Genomic DNA, 19,112 nt, shown 5'->3' on the forward strand with positions numbered 1-19,112 from the left:
TTATGTAATGTCTTTTACTCATACTTACATGTGTTTTCTCTGCACGATGAGCAAAGGTTTATTTTGATGGTTTATTTTAGACCAGTAGTATGTATATATGGGATTGATATTTTCACTTAGTGGTGGCATATGGTGTAAATTTACCACATTATTAGGGGCCTCAGGCCAGACCCTTTGAAGACATTGCTCATCTATTTATTCATTTTTATCTCTGCTGATACACACGGGTGCATGGGGATATGTGTGTGTAGGTACAGACACACATACCCTCACGGTAACTAAGGTTTTTTCTCCCTGGTAGGTACTAGTTACCTCCATTGGGATCTACTGAAGGAAACCATCTGGGTAACCACCCCTCCCATTTATTACCCTACAGGAAGCGCCACAACGTATGGGATGTAACAAGCACCAGACGACAAGGGTGGGTAATGCTGAAGTGTCGAGGATTAGATCTATCTTCCCACTAACGAGTGTAATTAATTCTAGCTAAGGCTGCTGGGTCCACTTTAAAATGGGCCCAACACATGTTGAATGTAGACCAGGTTGCAGTTTACATATTAGTACTGGAGGGACTCCCTTGAGTTCTGTCTATGGATGCGCAACCCGTCTGGTAAAGCGGTCTCTGCCCTCAATTGATGGATTTGTCCTAGTCATCTAAGCCCCTTGACTAACTTGATCTGCACAACTGCGATTGTCTTTAATGGACAGTGATTTTCCTTTTCTGATGCCCATTGTTTGTCCTCTTCTGATGCCGCTAGGCCTGAAGAGCCCATTGTTTGCCCTTTTGAAGAAGGGCCACTTTCATGTCCTTCTTCCACCTCAAATCTATTTCCAATGCTTGATGTACTTTAGACACTTTCATTTGGATATGCCGGAAGGATGATGTTCTAACCCAGATGCAAAGATGCAGACCTCTGTATAGTGCTGAGGAAGAGTCTAGAAACATTTTTCTGATAATGGCAGCAACAAGGTAGTTTGGGGCTTGACGCTTGGATATCTGAGATCCTTCTTGTAGACATATTAGCCATACAAAATACTTCTTTAGTGTTACTGGCCAAATTGAGGATGTCTTATCCCTCTGAATGGAGAGTAAGACAACGTGTCCTACACTTTTTGGAATACCCAAGGGGAAAGAACAGTCTGCCCAGGTTTTTTGGAATTGGTTTACCATGATATGCAACAGTTAATGGATCCCAGAGAGTGAGGACATGACCGAGCCTCATCAACCCTTTTATCCCATCTCTAGGCTCACTTGTATACAAGTCAATCCTTACAGCAGCAGAGGATTCCATCATTTACATTTTGCAGGGTTTCCTATGATCTAATATTCTTGAAGTTTGTAGGTGCCCTGGCCTCCATAGGGTTTCAAACACTAAAGGTGAGATCTCCAGGTGAGCCTTCACTTCTTGGGTCTCCAGCATCTAGATATAACTTGTCTGAATTTGGATGATAACATTGGTCACACTGTATTAGGTATTGGATCTCAGGAAGGAGAATAGGAGGTTCCCGGACCAGAGACTGTACCTGCGGATATCATGGCCTGCAGGCCACCAGACAATTATTGTCCCCATCACCACTGAACGACTACGGATCCTGATAAGGAGCCTGGAGACCATTAGGTTTGTTCGATATACATATAGGCTAACCTGCAGACACAGCTGGATGTTAGTAGTTACACTGCTTCTACCTCTTGGGAAGCCACCAAGATTACTGTCTGGTCAGTATCCTGATAGCCTTATTTGTTGTAGATCCCTTGAACGGCTTGTTGGTTTAGAGACCATCCCTTGACATCCAACGGTTTTGTACCTTACGGTGTCTGACGGGAAGTTCTAGGAAACCCGAACCCAAAGGGCTGGCAAACCTGACTGGGAGATACCTCTGAGAGAAGTTGAGTAGTCTTGCATTCCTTCTTAACAGCAAAGATAGGACCTCCCTATTTTGCTGAATCTTTGCAGCATAGCTGAGGCTCTCCTTGTGTTTACAGAAGGACTTCAGCCTGAGACCATCACAAACTCTTGACTTTGGACACTTTGTCCTCCATTGGCATGAAAACCTGACAAAGTAATAGCTTGTGATGATTGGTATACCCAGTAGCCAATAAAACTGAAAGACTAGCCAGCTTAGCTACCTCCCAAAGGGACTAAATGGTCTCTCGATGCTGGCTCCTTCCAATTCAAAGTCTGAACTAGAACTTTTTTCCAAGACCTGGAAGATGTTACGTGAGCAGGCTTTTGCCCAAACAGGGATCACCTGTAGCCCACGCAAGATGGTCACTACTGGACCTAATGTCCTGGGAAATGTCCTGATTTGTGGAAAGACCAAAGTCTGCCAGATGAACCTCTCGAACGGCCAAGCGAAAGTACTTGCAGAAGCATGGGTGTATCGAAGTGTGTATACAGTATACACACACCTGCTAGGTCTAGCGACAACCTCCAATCTTTTTTTTTTTTTTTAATGCAGCATGATACCCAGTTGCTGACCTCCCCCAACGAAAAAGGTCTTGTTCCGGATCTGAGTCCAGATGTTTGGCCTCCACTGTCCCTTTATATGCTGGGTACGTTTGTAGCGGAGACACTGAAGGACCTAAACTTTATTGTCTTCGGAAAGGATAATAGCGAACCATCCTCTGAAGCCCGAGCAGTATCCTCTGTTGGTCTTCATTGGCCAGTCGGTGGCGTTAACTGGCCTGATAGTCTGCAAACTCGTCGGTGTCATGACAGGAAGAATAAATCCTGATTGCTTGAGTAAATGATTGAAATCATGCCATATGAAGCTTTGGATCCTAATCCTCCTTCTTCATGTCCAAGTCTACCTTTTGAATAAGGACAATGCAGACATAATCCTTGACATCTTCTTTGGCTGGATGAGTAACTGTTCAACAAGATGTGGTAACACTTGTTTTCCAACGTTAATTGCTCTGAGTCATGAAGGGAATGAAATGAGTTTGAAGAGAGGAACAAAAAACTCCAATTGTTTTCTTAATGCTCAGGACCCATGGATCCTAATGATCCAATTTACATATAATTCAGCCAGGCGATGTGGGTGAAGAAAACTTTGTTTCTCCCTGAAAGGAATAACAAAGTAGATTTAGGTAGACAAATAAAGATGATTATGGATTCTTTATTCTCTTCTATAGTTTTCCCAGGTTTAACCTGTCATTCAATCTTTGTTAATTTGCCTTTTGGCTATCCTCTGGTCATTGGTGATTAACATAAGGGATTGATCCCTTTTCTGGAAATCACTGGATCCAACTTGAACAGTCACCACTCTGACAAGCTGTATTTGTCACTTGTGGGATGAGCCATAAGGGTTAACTGACCACAACGGACTACTAGAGAAACGGCATACCGTCTTGCATCCACCATGGCTGAACTGCATCAATGGCCACTTCATTTTCACTCTAGGATCAGCCATCCTAGGGTGTTTATCACTGGCGAGATCTTTGCTTTCATCTTGTCTGCGATCCAGACAGTCTGGCTACAGAAGTGAGCTCAACCACAGGCCACAAAACACTACTTAACAGTAATATAAACTTTCCTCATTTCCAAATCCATTCACTGTTCCAGGGCCTCTGCCAAGGATATTGTTTCTTCTCCTGGCAGATTGGCACCCCTGGTTAATCTGATGAAGACTGTCTGGCCGGCTGCCTTTGAGGCAGAGGTACCCTTTACACAACTTAGTTGTTTGATTAGTTTATCATGAGCATTATTGAATAGAGATCCACAGTCAGTTTGGACAGAGTTAAAACATCCACTTTTTGCTTCTGATATGCCACCTTGCCATAGCAACCTCCCAGAAGCAAGCTACTACCAGCTAAGGCTAATCCATCTGGCCAGTCTGATAAAGACTCCCTGGCCAACTTCTTCTGGCCAACTGCTTCTGAGGTAGAAGTTGCCTACAAATAAACACAGCTGTTAGATTTGGCTTTGTGACTATAGGTATTCTCAGTCCCTACCCATTTGCCGCTGCCTCTGGCCTGCAACTCGGCATGCATTTTGGCCGACATATCAGCTACCACCACTCCACTATTGTCCCAGATGATTATTGTAGTGCGACTTTCTTAGTCTGCCTTTTCTGGCAGTTAAATCCATAGTGGTTCCTTCAGGGTTAAAGAGGACCTGCAGAAGTAGGTTTACTCTCCTCCCGCTGAGAAGTGGTGCTGGTGTGTAAGGTACCTGTGATAGGTAGTGTCCGAAGTGGAGCTTGTGTGCTGAGGATTCAGGTGAAAATTTAGGCAGATCAGGACGGCAATAGATCAGGCAAAGCGGTACACGATCGAAATCCAGAGATTGGTCAGGCAGGTAAAGGTCATACATGAGCTGGCGGTGAAGTACAAAATCAGCAGGCTAGAGAGTAGTCAGGAATTCAGGCAGAAGTTCAAATACGGTATTCAGAGTCAAAAAGCAATCAAAACACCCAGGAATCTAGTCCAAACAAACGGGCACTGAGAGATAGGAAGTGCTGCTATTTATGGGCTGCTTTGATTGTAGATTGTCCACAGCTGGCAGCAGGTGGGGCTAGTGAGTCCAAGGTAATGCATCAAACTAAGAGAACATAGTTATAACTCCTCTGTGGCACAACAAGAAAGACTGCAGCTGTGGGACCAGGAATATCCCGGTTCAAATACACCCAGGTACATGACATGGTGTAGAGGGCTCGGAGAGATTTACAATCAATCATACCCATAATTTGCACTCTTTTAGGATAGCATATGCCTACTTGCCCTCACCTTAGTGAACGTTGCTGGTCTCTAGGAGAGCTGATTGCTACTGGCTCATGGATGAGCTGAAAGACTGGAGACACCCTGGGAGTATCTGTTAAGAAACATCAGTAGAAAACCACTACAAGCGTTATCCCCTTCCTGACCAGGCCATTTTTTGCGATATGGCACTGCGTTACTTTAACTGACAATAGCGTGGTCGTGCGACGTTGTACCCAAACAAAATTTATGTCATTTTTTTCCCACAAATAGAGCTTTGTTTTGGTGGTATTTGATCACCTCTGCGTTTTTTATTTTTGCACTATAAACAAAAGAAGAGTGACAATTTTGAAAAAAACACAATATTTTTTACTTTTTGCTATAATAAATAACCCAAATAAACAAAAACAAATTTCTTTATCAGTTTAGGCCAATATGTATTCTTCTACATGTTTTTGGTAAAAAAAAAATTGAAATAAACATATATTGAGTGGCTTGCGCAAAAGTTATAGCGTCTACAAAGTAGGGGATAGATTTATGGCATTCTTTTTTTTTTTTTTTACTAATAATAGCGGTGATCAGCGATTTTTATCGGGATTGCGTCATTGCGGCTGACACTTTTTTGGGATCATTGACATTTATACAGCGATCAGAGCTAAAAATAGCCACCGATTACTGTATAAATGTCTCAAGGGGTTAAATGTGTGTTCCCTAGGTGTGTTCTTACTTGAGGGGATTGGACTGACTGGGGAGGAGATATATCGTTGTTCCTACTTAGTAGGAACATACAATCTGTTTCTCCTTCCCTGACAGGACAGGGATTTGTGTGTGTACACACACAAATCCCTGTTCCTGCTCTTGTGCCTGCAATCGGGAGCGTGCACCTGCTATGGATCTTAACCCCCCTAGCGGTATAGTCTGGCTCGGGGTGGATTTTCAATACCAAAAGCGGTATCCCCGAGCCAGACTCGGGATTGCATCGCAGGATCCTTGTAGAGGTTACTTACCTTGTCCCCTAGATCCTGCGATGTCTCCCCGCTGTGATCTGTGAGCCACCGTGTCTCGCTCGATTCACAGTGCCGAGCTCCGTTCCCTGCGAGCATTGTGACGCACAGATAGGGAGTTCGGCGCCAAATTCAAAAAGTAAAACACACAGTACAGATACAGTATACTGTAATCTTACAGATTACAGTACTGTATCAAATAATTACACATCCCCTTTGTCCCTATTGGTCTGTCCAGTGTCCTGCATGCAGTTTTTTTTTTATAAAAACTGTTCTTTTTGCCTGGAAACTGAAGATTGTCCATAGCAACCAAAACTGTGCCTTTACCTCAAAAGTGGTTTTAGACCTGCTTGAAAACAGTGATAATAAATTAGAATCACTTGCAGAATTGCGCGATAGTGATTTGTGGGGAAATCCGTCATCAAACACTAAAAGTAACGAAAGCAACTATTCTGCAACTGAGCAAATTTCAGTGTTTTTGATTTGATTACATTATTGAATAATTTTTATTATTATTATATTATTATTTATTATAATTATTTATAGTTATTTATTATATTATAATTTTTTATTTCGTTTTTCAAACTTTATCATACCCGGGATGTCTACTAGACTCTTGTTTGGACAGATTTAAGTGAATTATTCCTAAGAATTACAGGCCTATAATATAAAATGCCAAATTTTTGTGCAAAATAATTGTACCGCTTTCAGCATCAAAAATCTGAAATAATCATACCGCCAGGGAGGTTAAAGGACCTGCAGTATATATACGGCGATTCACGCAGCAGAGCCATTCTGCCGCCGTATATATACAAGAGCCAGTTGGGAAGCGGTTAAAGCGCCCTACAACTTACAAATCATGCCAATATATAATGAGCTTGGAAATGATTTCAGGTTTTCATCTAGGGTGAAAAAAGATGAGGAAGGTAAAGTTAGAGCTTCTGTCAGGACAGGAAGTCACATTTTTAATTGAGTGAGAAGGGGTTAGAATTTCTGACAATGGGGGTTATTTACTAAAGGCAAATCCACTTTGCACTTGTAGTGCAAAGGGCACTTGAAATTGCACTAGAAGTGCACTTGGAAGTGCAGTCGCTGTAGATCCGAGGGGGACATGCAAGGAAAATAAAAAACAGCATTTTAGCTTGCACATGATTGGATAATAAAATCAGCAGAGCTTCCCCTCATTTCAGATCTACCGTACTATGACATCCTCCCAGAATCGCACCCCCTCATGTGCGCATCACGGATCATGGTCAACGGCCGCTGATAGCGGCCGTTGACCATGCGATCGCTCTGTCAGATGACGAAGCGATCACTTGTAAACAAACCGGTGTCACGTCCCGGTTCCTCTCTCCCCTCTGTATCGATCGGTACAGAGAGGAGACAGATCAGAGGCAGCAGCACTATGGGCTGGATGTGCAGTACCCACAGCGCTGATATGTGATAACTCCAGCACTCATCAAGCCATTCATCCATCCATGCTCAGCCATCCATCCTCATTAATACTCAGCCATCCATCCTCATCAATACTCAGCCATCCATCCTCATCAATACTCAGCCATCCATCCTCATCAATACTCAGCCATCCATCCTCATCAATACTCATCCATCCATCCTCAGCAATACTCATCCATCCATCCTCAGCAATTTTCATCCATCTATCCATACTCATCAATACTCATCCATCCTCAGCAATACTCATCCATCCATCCTCAGCAATACTCATCCATCCATCCTCAGGAATTTTCATCCATCCATCCATACTCATCAATACTCATCCATGCTCAGCAATACTCATCCATCCATGTTTAACCATCCCATCCATACCCAGCCGTACTCAGCCGTACCCAGTCGCACTCAGCCATACTCAGCCGCACTCAGCTGTACTCAGCTGCACCCAGCCGTACCCAGCCGTACTCAGCTGTACCCAGCCGTACCCATCCATACCCAGCCGTACTCAGGCATACTCATTCATGCTCAGCCATCCCCATCCACGGCTCATCCATGACACATCAGTTCTCATCCATGCCACTAGAGTTCCTCACAAAAGTGTAATAGGTAGTTAAATTAGATTTGACATGCCCCTAGAACACCTGATGGTGCTCCCTGCATGTTGGACCTCTCTATGTGGCCAGGCTGTGTAAAAGTCCCACACATGTGGTATCACCGTACTCAGGAAGAGTAAGAGCATCTATTTTGGGTTGTAATTTTTGGCATGTACATGCTATTTGTTAGAAATATTGTATAAATGGACAACTTTGTGTAAAAAAAAAAGTGTTTTCATTTTCTTTACACATTTTCCAAAAACTTGTAGAAAAAAATGACATGTCTAAAAGACTTATTATGCCTCATAGATTATACGTTGGGTTGTTTTCTTTCCAAAATGGGGTCATTTTTGGGGTGTTTCCATTGTCCTGGTGCTCCAGGGCCTAGAAATTATATGAATAATTTATGCTCCAAGAACGCCTGATAGTGCTCCCTGCATTTTGGGCCTCTGTATGTGGCCACGCTGTGTAAAAGTCTCACACACGTGGTATTGCCATACTCAGGAGGAGTAGCAGAATGTGTTTTGGGGTGTAATTTGTGGTATGCATATGCTGTGTGTGAGAAATAACCTGTTAATATAACAATTTTGTGAAAAAAATTTTTTTGATTTGCAAAGAATTGTGGGAAAAAATTACAACTTCATAAAATTCACCATGCCTTTTACTAAATACCTTGGAATGTCTACTTTCCAAAAAGGGGTCATTTGTGGGGTATTTGTACTTTCCTTGCTTGTTAGGGTCTCAAGAAATGAGAGGTCGTCAGTACTTCAAGTGTGATCAATTTTCAGAGATTGGCACCATAGCTTTTGGACTCTATAACTTTCACAAAGACCAAATAATATCCACTAATTTGGGTTATTTTTACCAAAGATATGTAGCAGTATAAATTTTGGCCAAAATTTATGAAGAAAAATTACAAATTTTCTAAATTTTATAACAGAAACCAAGAAAAATTCATTTTTTTACAGAATTTTTGGTCTTTTTTCTTTTATAGCGCAAAAAAAAAAAAACCCAGCGGTGATTAAATACCACCAAAAGAAAGCTCTATTTGTGTGAAAAAAGGACAAAAATTTCATATAGGTACAGTGTTGCATGACTGAGTAATTGTTATTGAAAAGGAGAGAGCACCGAAAGCTGAAAATTGGTTTGGTTAGGAAGGGAGTTTAAGTGCCCAGTGGGTAAGAGGTTAATTTACATTAGCCCTTCTCTTTCTGTATGTGTATGATGGCACTGTACATATTTTAATTTAAAAAAATCTATGTACCTTTTTTTTCTAATCAATATACAGCTGTCACGTAACCCAGCTCTTTCCCAGCCTGTCTGCAGAAAAACAGTCACATGTTCAAAAAACAGCATTTGGGATACAGAGTAAAGAAAAATAAATAATTTCAATACATTGTTTTAAATGACCATACAAATATATATCTAAAATTAAATTTGTAATATTTTTTTAGCAATACAATGGTGTGGGTGTGTTTCTGCCAATCTCAAGCTGTGTCACATCCCTCCAGCCTGTGTCTTAGAATAACAGAGAGGTGAAGCCTCCATCAATCAAGTTGTAATATCCCATCCCCTATTTGTGTTTAGCTGGTTAGTGGGCATGTTATTTACCAGTGCGTATACACCCACATGTGTAAATCTATAGTCACATGGCCTGCTCAGATGTGATAGGAAGGAAATTCTCAGGGTACAAAATACACTGAAAACTAAGCATGTGCACTAGCTGCCAACACTGCTCTGCAAAATCCCCAAAAGCAGTGGGCACAAGAGGGGGATGTAGAAAATGACAGGATCAACCAGTTTTTTTGCAGAATACGAAAAATGAATCTCATAGTGACTGAGGATGAACAGTATGATGACACTTGATTGGCTACCATGCACAGCTGCACCAAATTCTGAGTGCACCTGTTTTAGTAAATCTACCCCTTTAATCTTTAGGGAAGATACTGCCATGATGTAATTTAAAAATTGCATCTCAAATGGTACCTTGATTGGGGCACTAATAGTTTCTCAAATCTGGCCCTAAAATTTCCTCTTGCATTAGAGAGGTCAGTTAGTGACTGCCAAATGTGTAGACAGTTGTGCAGATAAATCTGATGTTCACAATAGGGAAAGTAAGGGCAGATGATGTTAATTTAATGTGTAGTTTATCATTTGGGCCCTTCGCTGTTTTCAAGCATAACTCTTTTTTTTTTTTTTTTTTTTTTTTTTAGTGTTTTCCAGGGTGCCTAACAATACAGATTCGAACCATTTTATGTATTTTTATAGTAATATTAATTTATTCTGTGGCACAAGGATATGTGGTAAGTAAGCCATGATTCTTACATGATTAAAAATATAATTGTTCAAATAATGATTTACTATGCAGTTTAATATCTACAGTATATATGTAGCATCTATTTTTAATTAAACTGTAAAATATCCCTATATATGAACACTGCAGTTTTTTGGTACTATCTAGCTATTGTATTGTACAAACCACTTTTATATTAAACTCTTTTAAATTTTGTTTGTGACAAACACATCTTATTCAGAATTATTGGATTATTACAGAGAATGAGAATCACTACACTACATTCTTTATTACATTCCAGTGGTAGTATATAACTGGAGTAGGGGAGTAATACATGAGGCATACTCTTAAAAAAACAAAACAAAGATAGAATCTCAAACATGACAATTTCTAACCGAATCTGAGGTCTACGGCCATTTGAAAATTCTCATCTTCTGCAATATAAGTGCATGGTCAGGTTGGCAGCCGGCGGTAAGATGGTATGCACCAACTCAGAGTCATTAGGAATTGTCTAGGAGCTTAATGAAATTGTATAAATAAAAAAGGGGTATGCGCGAACTCAGAGAGTCTGTAAAATATAGTTTAGGAGCTTGATACAATTCTATAAAACTTAAAATTTGAACTAAATTAATTTAAAATTCTGTGCTTGTCTAAATGTGTTACTGGAACTGACGAGCCAAGAAATACATGCTGATATATCACTACAACAGTTGATTGCAATGCTCAATGTTTGTGTGTATATACTATTCCCTGTTCCCTCTTATGTCAAAATTTTGCTCTGAGCACTAAACATTTTCTCTCAGACACATGTGCATATCTATTATTAGTGTTACTGTCTTTTAAAAACACACAGACTTGCTAAAATGTTACACAGTAGGTTAGTGGTGATTGCGCATTAAACTGGCTCAGTAAAGAATCTGCTCATCAAGTAAATCAGACACCTGCTTGTAGTCAGGGGCAGTGTTGAAGTATAGTAATTTTGCCAGTCTCTGGTCACCAGTGTTATCTTGCCACTTCCTTAACCTCATATATACATTTGAGCACTCTACTTCCTTTAAAAATACTAAGACCCCTATCACACTGGAGACAATTTTCAGGCGTTTAGCGCTAAAAATAGCACATGTAAAGCACCTGGAAAAAGCCTCATCTGTAATCCCAGTGTGAAAGCCAGAGTGCTTTCACACCAGGGCGCTGCGCTGGCAGGACATCAAAAAAAGTCCTGCAAGCAGCTTCTTTGAGGCGCTTTAAGAGCCCCTTGAAATCAATGAGCAGCGCCGCTGAAGCGCCTACAAATTGCCTCGGCAGCAGCGCTTTGAGCGCGCTTTTAACCCTTTATTCGGCCGTTAGCAGGGGTTAAAAGTGCCGCAAAAATGATGGTAAAGCGCCGCTTTTTAGCGGTGCTTAACCACTGACACCCCCGTGCTGGCAGTGTGAAAGGCTCTAAGAGTATTGCACAAGAGATTGTATCTTTTTGACACCACTTTAATCTCCTGTACTCTCACTAACTATGTACATGCTTACATAAGGGGAGAGCACAGTGATGAATGTGATTATGCTCCTTCATTGCCCAATTACAGGTGACATTTTCCTATTGTCACCTTTCAGGTGGCTAAGTACTACTACCTTGATTGCAAAAATGCACCCATGGATCATATATTTGTGTTCCTGATATTTGAAGGTTCCAATGTCAAGGGTCGGTTGTGTAATGTCAGACATAAAAGTGGATTGAATTTTGATATTACTTCAGTAATTATTTTAAATGTATTGGGACATATTGAATCATGTAATCAGAAAATTCTTGCAGATGGGAGTAGTTAAGGAAAGATGGTAGCATGATGCAAAACCTTGGCTATTCTTATAAGCTAGTAGAAATCCCAGCTTCTAAATTCTGTTTTTTTTTTTTTGTTTTTTTTTTTTTATAGGTTGGCTGCATGCCTTGGTCATGGAGTACAAATTCCAGCAGCTCTATTGTGATTATTTCTCCAAATGGAGAAAATAAAACCATGGAGGAACGTCCATGTGACACAGCTCACTATGCTTTCTTATCCTGTGTGGTGGGCACCTTAACAATGGCAATTTTTTTACGCATTTCTTCATTGCCAAAAATTATTTTACTTCTTTTTGTTACTGTTTTATACATATTAGTTTTGGAACTCAGTGGATACAGAAAAGCATCAGGGTAAGGATTCTGTGAAATGTTTTGAACTAAAATAAGCATTCTTCTGACTGCCTTATAATGTCACATTATGAAGCTTATCGTAGATATCTTTATAAAAAAAAAAATCATAATTTGGATTACACTGCTTTTATAGCCTCATGCAGGGGAGGACCAGGATGGGGTGTATGGGGCACTTGTCCCTTCAGCCAGTACTAATAAAATGTTGGGTTGGGAGTGCCTGAGTGAAAATACTTCACTCTTTAGACACTGAGCAGTGTGGGACCCTCAGTAAGCTGTATTGTATAGTGCACTTGCGAAAGAAACAATTGAGTACTGTCAGTGATACTTTTTTCTTTGCACTAACATGCAATTTTTCAGGACAAGCTTTCGGGGTATGTTCCCTTCTTCAGAGTACTGCTCAGACCTTGAAGAATGGGACATACCCTGAAAGCTTGTCCTGAAAAATTGCATGTTAGTGCAAAGAAAAAAGTATCACAGATAGTACTCAATTGTTCCTATAAGTCACTAATGAATTCACATTTTCTGAAGCATTTGACACATCTGCAGGGGACATCAAGCTAATTGCTAATTAGATCCTTGATAGAATATATTCAGTACACCGGAGGTTTTTTTATTCCCTTATATGCTACAGATTGTGAAATCTGACTATATAAAAAATATGTATAATAGTCTGTAATTCTGCAGATCCTATGCATTTATGTCAGCCATGAGTTGGTGCAAAAAATGTAAAAGAAATCTCTCCTATGAAATCGGGCCAGTTTTTTTTTCATTCAACCCTTTAATTGAATGAAAAAATTGACTTATCTATGGGTTGCCTTACTGTGTGCATTTGCTTTCAGTGTTTACATGTGCTGTCACTGCATAGCTCCCAACTGTCCCTCATTTGAAGTCACTGTCCCTGATTTGAGACAAAATCCCTAGATTACTGCATCTTTTTTAAACTTTACCAGTGTCCCAATTAAATTCTTAAAACAGATTAAACACGAGTTTATACAGTTTTTATGGGTGGGCTGTCCACCTAGGATCAAGACAGATATACTTTCCATGCCTAAATGTTCTGGGGGCATGGGATTTCCAGACCCGGTCCGTTATTACTATGCAGCACATCTGTCTTGAATACTGGACTAATGTAATCATAGCAAGGCAAAGAACTGGATATCAGTTGAACAATCTATCTCACCCATAGCACTCAAGGCTCTTCCTTCGCTCCGTAACCTGGGCTTTGCTCATTGGGAACCAATTAAAATAGTTAATATGATTAAACCTAGGGTGGTAAGCTCTGCAATAACATCACCTATGATACCGATGATTGGTAACCCTGATTTTACGCCTGGGCTATTCAACCCTAGATAGCGCCATATTATAGAAGCAGATAAATTCAGAATAAAAGATTTTATAGATCTAAATTACTGAAAATCTATAGCAGATATACAATCTATGCTTACACCCCCTCTTCTGAGATGGCAAGCAATTCAATTATGACATTATCTTGTGTCACTACCTGTTGGCATGAATACACCTACTACATTTGAGTGACTATGCATAGCTTGTCAATCTATACAAGGAGGTCTCTCAAGGGCATATACGGTATTAATTGTCCCTCCAGATCCCTATACTCCCTCCTTCATTGCTGCGTGGGAAAAAGATCTGAATATTACATTATCCGCAGATCAAAGAGGCTTTATATATAATTTTAAACATAAATCTTCTATATCATCGAGAGTGCAGGAATCAGGATATAAACTGTTGACTAGATGGTACAGGACTCCGGAGAAATTACATTGCATGTTCCCAAATGTTGATGCTACTTGTTGGCGCTGTGGGGAGGATAAGGGAACTCTTTTCCATATTTTTTTTCATTGCCCACGAATTTGCCACAAATTTCGATCCATGTGTGGCCACTGTGTTTGAACAGAAGTCGATTTGACTTCTGTTCAACCACCCTGTTGGTATTTTTTCACTCCATCAGAGCTGCAGTCTGACTGCAGTCACTGAATGATCTGTGTATTCTGATGGTGGGGAAGTATGCCCCCTGTCAAAATACAAGGGCACAGCAGTGAGAATTCCCTCATCCACCCCAAATAGATGGGGGAATCAGGTCAGTTTTTTTGTTTAACCCACTGGTTGAACAAAAAAAACTGACCCGTCTATTAACAGCTTAAGAGGTAGAGAAATAGGCACTCAGAAGGAGAATCTAACACTCATAATGATAGTATTGTAGGAGTCACACAATGAGAAAGAAAGCAAAAAAAGAGGTGATTCTGAACAATGAGGACATAAAGTTGACTGTGTGCAGGGTCCCTGAAATACTATTAACAAAAACTGTATGAGTGTGTGCTCTTTTCTAAAAGAAATTTGGCCTGAACTTACTGCCTCATAAAAAGTAATCATGTTACACACAACATGTCTTTCATAAACCTATACAGGTTCTGTGTTTTTAGATTACTTTCTGCATATATTTTTATACCATCCCTTACCATAACTTCAGATAATTTCTACACAGCAAAAGTTGAGTTAACTGGGATATAGTTTTTCATTGTTAAAATTTTACTTTTCTTAAATATGGGTATAATTTGAACTGTTCACGTATCTTGTGGAACTGTCTCAGTTTAAAATGATTTCAAGAAAGTGGCTAACAAGTACTAAGCATCATTTCATAAGCATTCAGGGATGGATTTAGCCTGGACCAGATGGTTTATTGATCTTAATTTTGTGTTATGAAGTTAGTTGTTATCAATCTCCACTATAAAATCTAAGAATTGACATTCCTATGTGAAGGCAAACATGTTTAATAGACATGTGCAGAACGGAAAAATTTGTTTAGCTTTGGATAGATTTGTTATGTTACTAATTTCGTTTCGTAGATTTGTTTAGGAATTCATTTTGTTTTGTTTCGTTCAGTTTAATTTTGTTTCAGTTATTATTTTTCTAACTAATTCTACATTTCTGGAACGATTCAAGTTCGGATCGGTCGAAAAATGATTGACTGATTTGAATTCTGTGTGAAACATCTGGTTAAGGAGGGGGCCAGGAAGCCAGTCGCTGCATCCTTAACAACTGATGTAAACAAAAGAATGCCAGCAATAGAAAAGTCAGAAAAAACGCATGTGGCCCCCCCAAAATCCATACCAGACCCTGCATGCAGCCCGGCAGGTCAAGAAAAGGGGGACGAGCGCTCCCCCTCCTCAACCATACCAGGCAACATGCCCTTAACATGGGGGGGTGCTTTGGGGCAGGGGGGCATGGTGATGAGAACAAGGGCCTCTTCCCCACAACTCTGGGCGGTGGTTGTCAGGGGTCTACAGGCGGGGGGCTTATCAGAATCTGGAAGTCCCCTTCAACAAGGTGACCCCCAGATCCCGGCCCTCCATGTGAATTTGTATGGGGTATATAGTACCACTACCCACTCACTAAAAAAGTGAATAAAGACATAACATGAGTTTTTGACAATTTCTTTATTTAAAAAAAAAAAAATGTCCCCCGCCGTAGATCCATCGTCAATCACGGTGCCCGGCACACCTCCGGACCTGGAAAAAAACCTCCGGCCTTGTCCAACCCTCCTGCAGACTGCCTGCTCTGTGACTGCCGTCTGATATTTCCTAAATCGCTAAGGGGCAAAGTCACCCAATGATGTCAGCGGGTGACCCCCGCACCCTTGTGACATCATTGACCCCTCTGGGTCATGCTTCAATCACCTGCTGAATGCATTTTGGGAGACGGAACACTACACTGTTTTTTTTTACTGTATTTTATATTGCCGGCATTCTTTTGTTTACATTTCAGCTCTCAGCGGGGAAGCCCGCTCACAGCTAATGAGTCATTGGTTGTTAAGGACGGGGCGGCTGGCTTCCCGGCCCGCTCCTTGACAACCAGCTATTCTTCACACAGAATTTTGATCATTTTTTGACTGATCTGAATTCGAATTATTCCGAAGATTTGGAGTTCGTTAGAAAACAAATAAACAAAATGAATTTCAACTAATTTCAGCAAAATTTGTTACCATTTCATTCAGAGATTAGGATATAGCCAGATCTCCGAATAACCAAAAATTTATCCGAATTTATATTCGGACCAAAACTAATTGCACATGTCTAATGTTTAAAGTGGAGCTCCAGGCTCCGTCATAAAAAATTTAAAGTCAGCAGCTACAAATAATGTAATTGCTGACTTTGAAAAATTAGGACACTTATCTGCCCAGGGATCCCACGGTGTCCTCACCCCAATTGATTTTTCAGTCGTCTCTCGGATGCTGCCCTTGCCATTTGTTGTAAGGGAAGCCGGCAGTGAAGCCTTGCGGCTTCACAGGCGGTACCATACTGCTCATGTGTGGAGTGCACTGCATTTTGTGAATGGCCCGGTGGTGGGGGAAGGAGGAGGGGCGGGTACCTGTCAGAACCTGGTACCCACTCCCGCCCTCCCGAAAGGTGCCAAATGTGGCAGCGGAAGGGCGGAGGAAGCAAACAAACAGAGCTTTCCCTTTTGGGTGGAGCTCCGCTTTAAGATACGCTATATTGTCAAAAGTATTGGGATGCCTGCCTTTACGTGCACATGAACTTTACCTCTTCCTGCCCTAAAATTCCGGGAGGGTGCCCTGCGCTGCTCGATCTGTGATCAGCGAGTCAATGAGACTTGGCTGATCACAGATCAGAGTAAGGCCCCTTGCCATGTGATCAGCTGTCAGCCAATGACAGCTGATCACCTGATGTAAACAGAGCCGGTAATCCTGACAACGTGAGGAGAAAAAAAAGCATATTACTGTCTGGAGTAAATGGGACATCGGTCCCGCACACTCCAGACACACTGCTGCTAAGCATTGCCCACCAGTGCCACCTACCAGTGCATATCAGGACTGCTAAGCAGTGCCCACCAGTGCCACCTATCAATGCCTATCAGTGCTGCCGATCAGTGCCTCATCATCAGTGCCACCTATCAGTGCTCCCCAACAGTGTCACCTACCAGTGCCACCTATCAGTGCCCTTCAGTGCCGCCTATCATTGCCCATCAGTGCCACCTATCAGTGCAGCCTCATCAGTGCCAGTGCTGCCTTATCAGTGCCTATCAGTGCTGCCTATCAGTGCAGTCCATCAATGCAGCCTCATCAGCGCACATCAATGAAGGAGAAAAATTACCTGTTTGCAAAATTTTTTAACAAACTATGAAAACTGTTTTTTTTTTTCAAAATTTTCAGTCTTTTTTGTTTGGTTAACAAAAAATAAAAACCCCAATGGTGATTAAATACCACCAAAAGAAAGCTCTATTTGTGTGCAAAAAATGTTAAAAATGTAATATGAGTACAGTGTAGCATGACCGCCCAATTGTCATTCAAAGAGTGACAGCGCTGAAAGCTGAAAATTGGCCTGGGCAGGGAGGCGGTGTAAATGCCCAGTAAGCAAGTGGTTAATGGCATTCCAGTCTTAGTCCGTAAGGTTTAATATTGAGTTGGCCCACCATTTGCAGCTATAACAGCTTCAACCCTTCTAGAAAGGCTGTCCACAAGGTTTAAGAATGTGTCTATGGGAATGTTTGACCATTCTTCTTGGACTAGAAGGCCTGGTACACAGACTCCACTCTAATTTATCCCAAAGGTATTCTATTGGGTTGAGGTCAGGACTCTGTACAGACAAGTTCCTCTACCCCAAACTCGCTCATCCATGTTTTTATGGACCTTGCTTTGTGCACTGGTGCAAATCATTTGGTGGAGGGGGGATTATGGTGTGGGGTTGTTTTTTTTTAATCTGACTGGTGGTACATTAAATGAGGGAGATGAAATTACGCAGAACTTATTTCAAAAGCAAAACCTCCCCACATCTGGCTGGAATGGATTGTAGAATATAAGATCAACTTTTATCTTTCAAAGAATTGCATTTTTTTTTTTGTTTTGTTTTGTTTTTTAATAGCAGCAGTAATTGACTGATTAATTTTAGCAGTTGCCTGGATTTTGTGAGCACAAATTGGCACAGATTGGGCATAATTTGCACATGTGGATGGCCATGGGGTACATACCTGGCCATCCACATGTTGCCCCCTTCCGTGGTGGTGCTGACGGTTTTCCTGGTGGTCTAGTGTAGGATCCAAGGGGGGCTGCGCTGATAAATAATCAGCGCAGACCCCCCTGTCAGGAGAGCCGCCGATCGGCTCTCCTCTACTCCTACTCCAGTCCTACTCCTCTCTTCCAGACGCGAGTGAGGAAAAGCCGATCAACGGCTTTTCCTATTGACATCGTGATCAGCCGTGATTGGACACGGCTGATCACGTGGTAAAGAGCCTCCGCTGGAGGCTCTTTTTCAAGATCGGTGGAGCGGTGTGTCAGACTGATCGCGCGCATGGCGGTGGCTGTTATCCTGCTGGAAGTCATATGACGCCCAGTCAAGATAACTGAACCACCGCCCATCCGTCAATCTGCTATATGCCGGGTGGTTAAAGTGGAACTTCACTCTTTTTATCAACATTGGCTATTTGTAATCTATATGCTGCTAGCATTAGTAAATAGATAACAAAGTATATCATGTTTACTTGTTTTAAACTTTTTTTTTACATTTCTTCAGTTACTTCCCGTTTTCCAGGCCTAGGCAAACAATGTCATACATCCCAGTTTGAAAGACGAGAACAGAAGAACCAAGGGCAGTTTAAGGTACCCAGACATTATATTATATAAAAACATCAGATTTTATTAATGTACAAATGCTTAAAACATATTAAAAATACAGCACCATGCTACTTCATATTCATATATATACTTTATAATTGAAATATATATATATAAATATAGTTATTTCATATCAATGCTACAAACCTAATAGTAAAAGTACACAATGTAGACCCTGTTATAATATCACACTGGGAGTGGGATCCCACTCTCGGTGTGATATTACAACAGTGTCTACATTGTGTA

The 19,112-nt window shown here is 41.1% G+C and overlaps 1 protein-coding gene across 2 annotated transcripts in view; it reads left to right on the forward strand.

The window, feature by feature from the left end:
* The window catches only part of ADCY1 (adenylate cyclase 1), a 525,405-nt gene that overhangs the window by 440,703 nt on the left and 65,590 nt on the right, over positions 1–19,112 (forward strand). For both annotated transcript variants that reach the window (XM_073630633.1, XM_073630634.1), the window contains 2 exons: positions 9,962–10,051; positions 11,964–12,220. In XM_073630633.1, coding sequence (XP_073486734.1) covers positions 9,962–10,051; positions 11,964–12,220 — 347 coding nt within the window. The remainder of the gene's footprint in view (positions 1–9,961; positions 10,052–11,963; positions 12,221–19,112) is intronic.

This window comes from Aquarana catesbeiana, linkage group LG05 (assembly GCF_042186555.1).
Source record: "Aquarana catesbeiana isolate 2022-GZ linkage group LG05, ASM4218655v1, whole genome shotgun sequence".
NCBI lineage: Eukaryota > Metazoa > Chordata > Amphibia > Anura > Ranidae > Aquarana > Aquarana catesbeiana.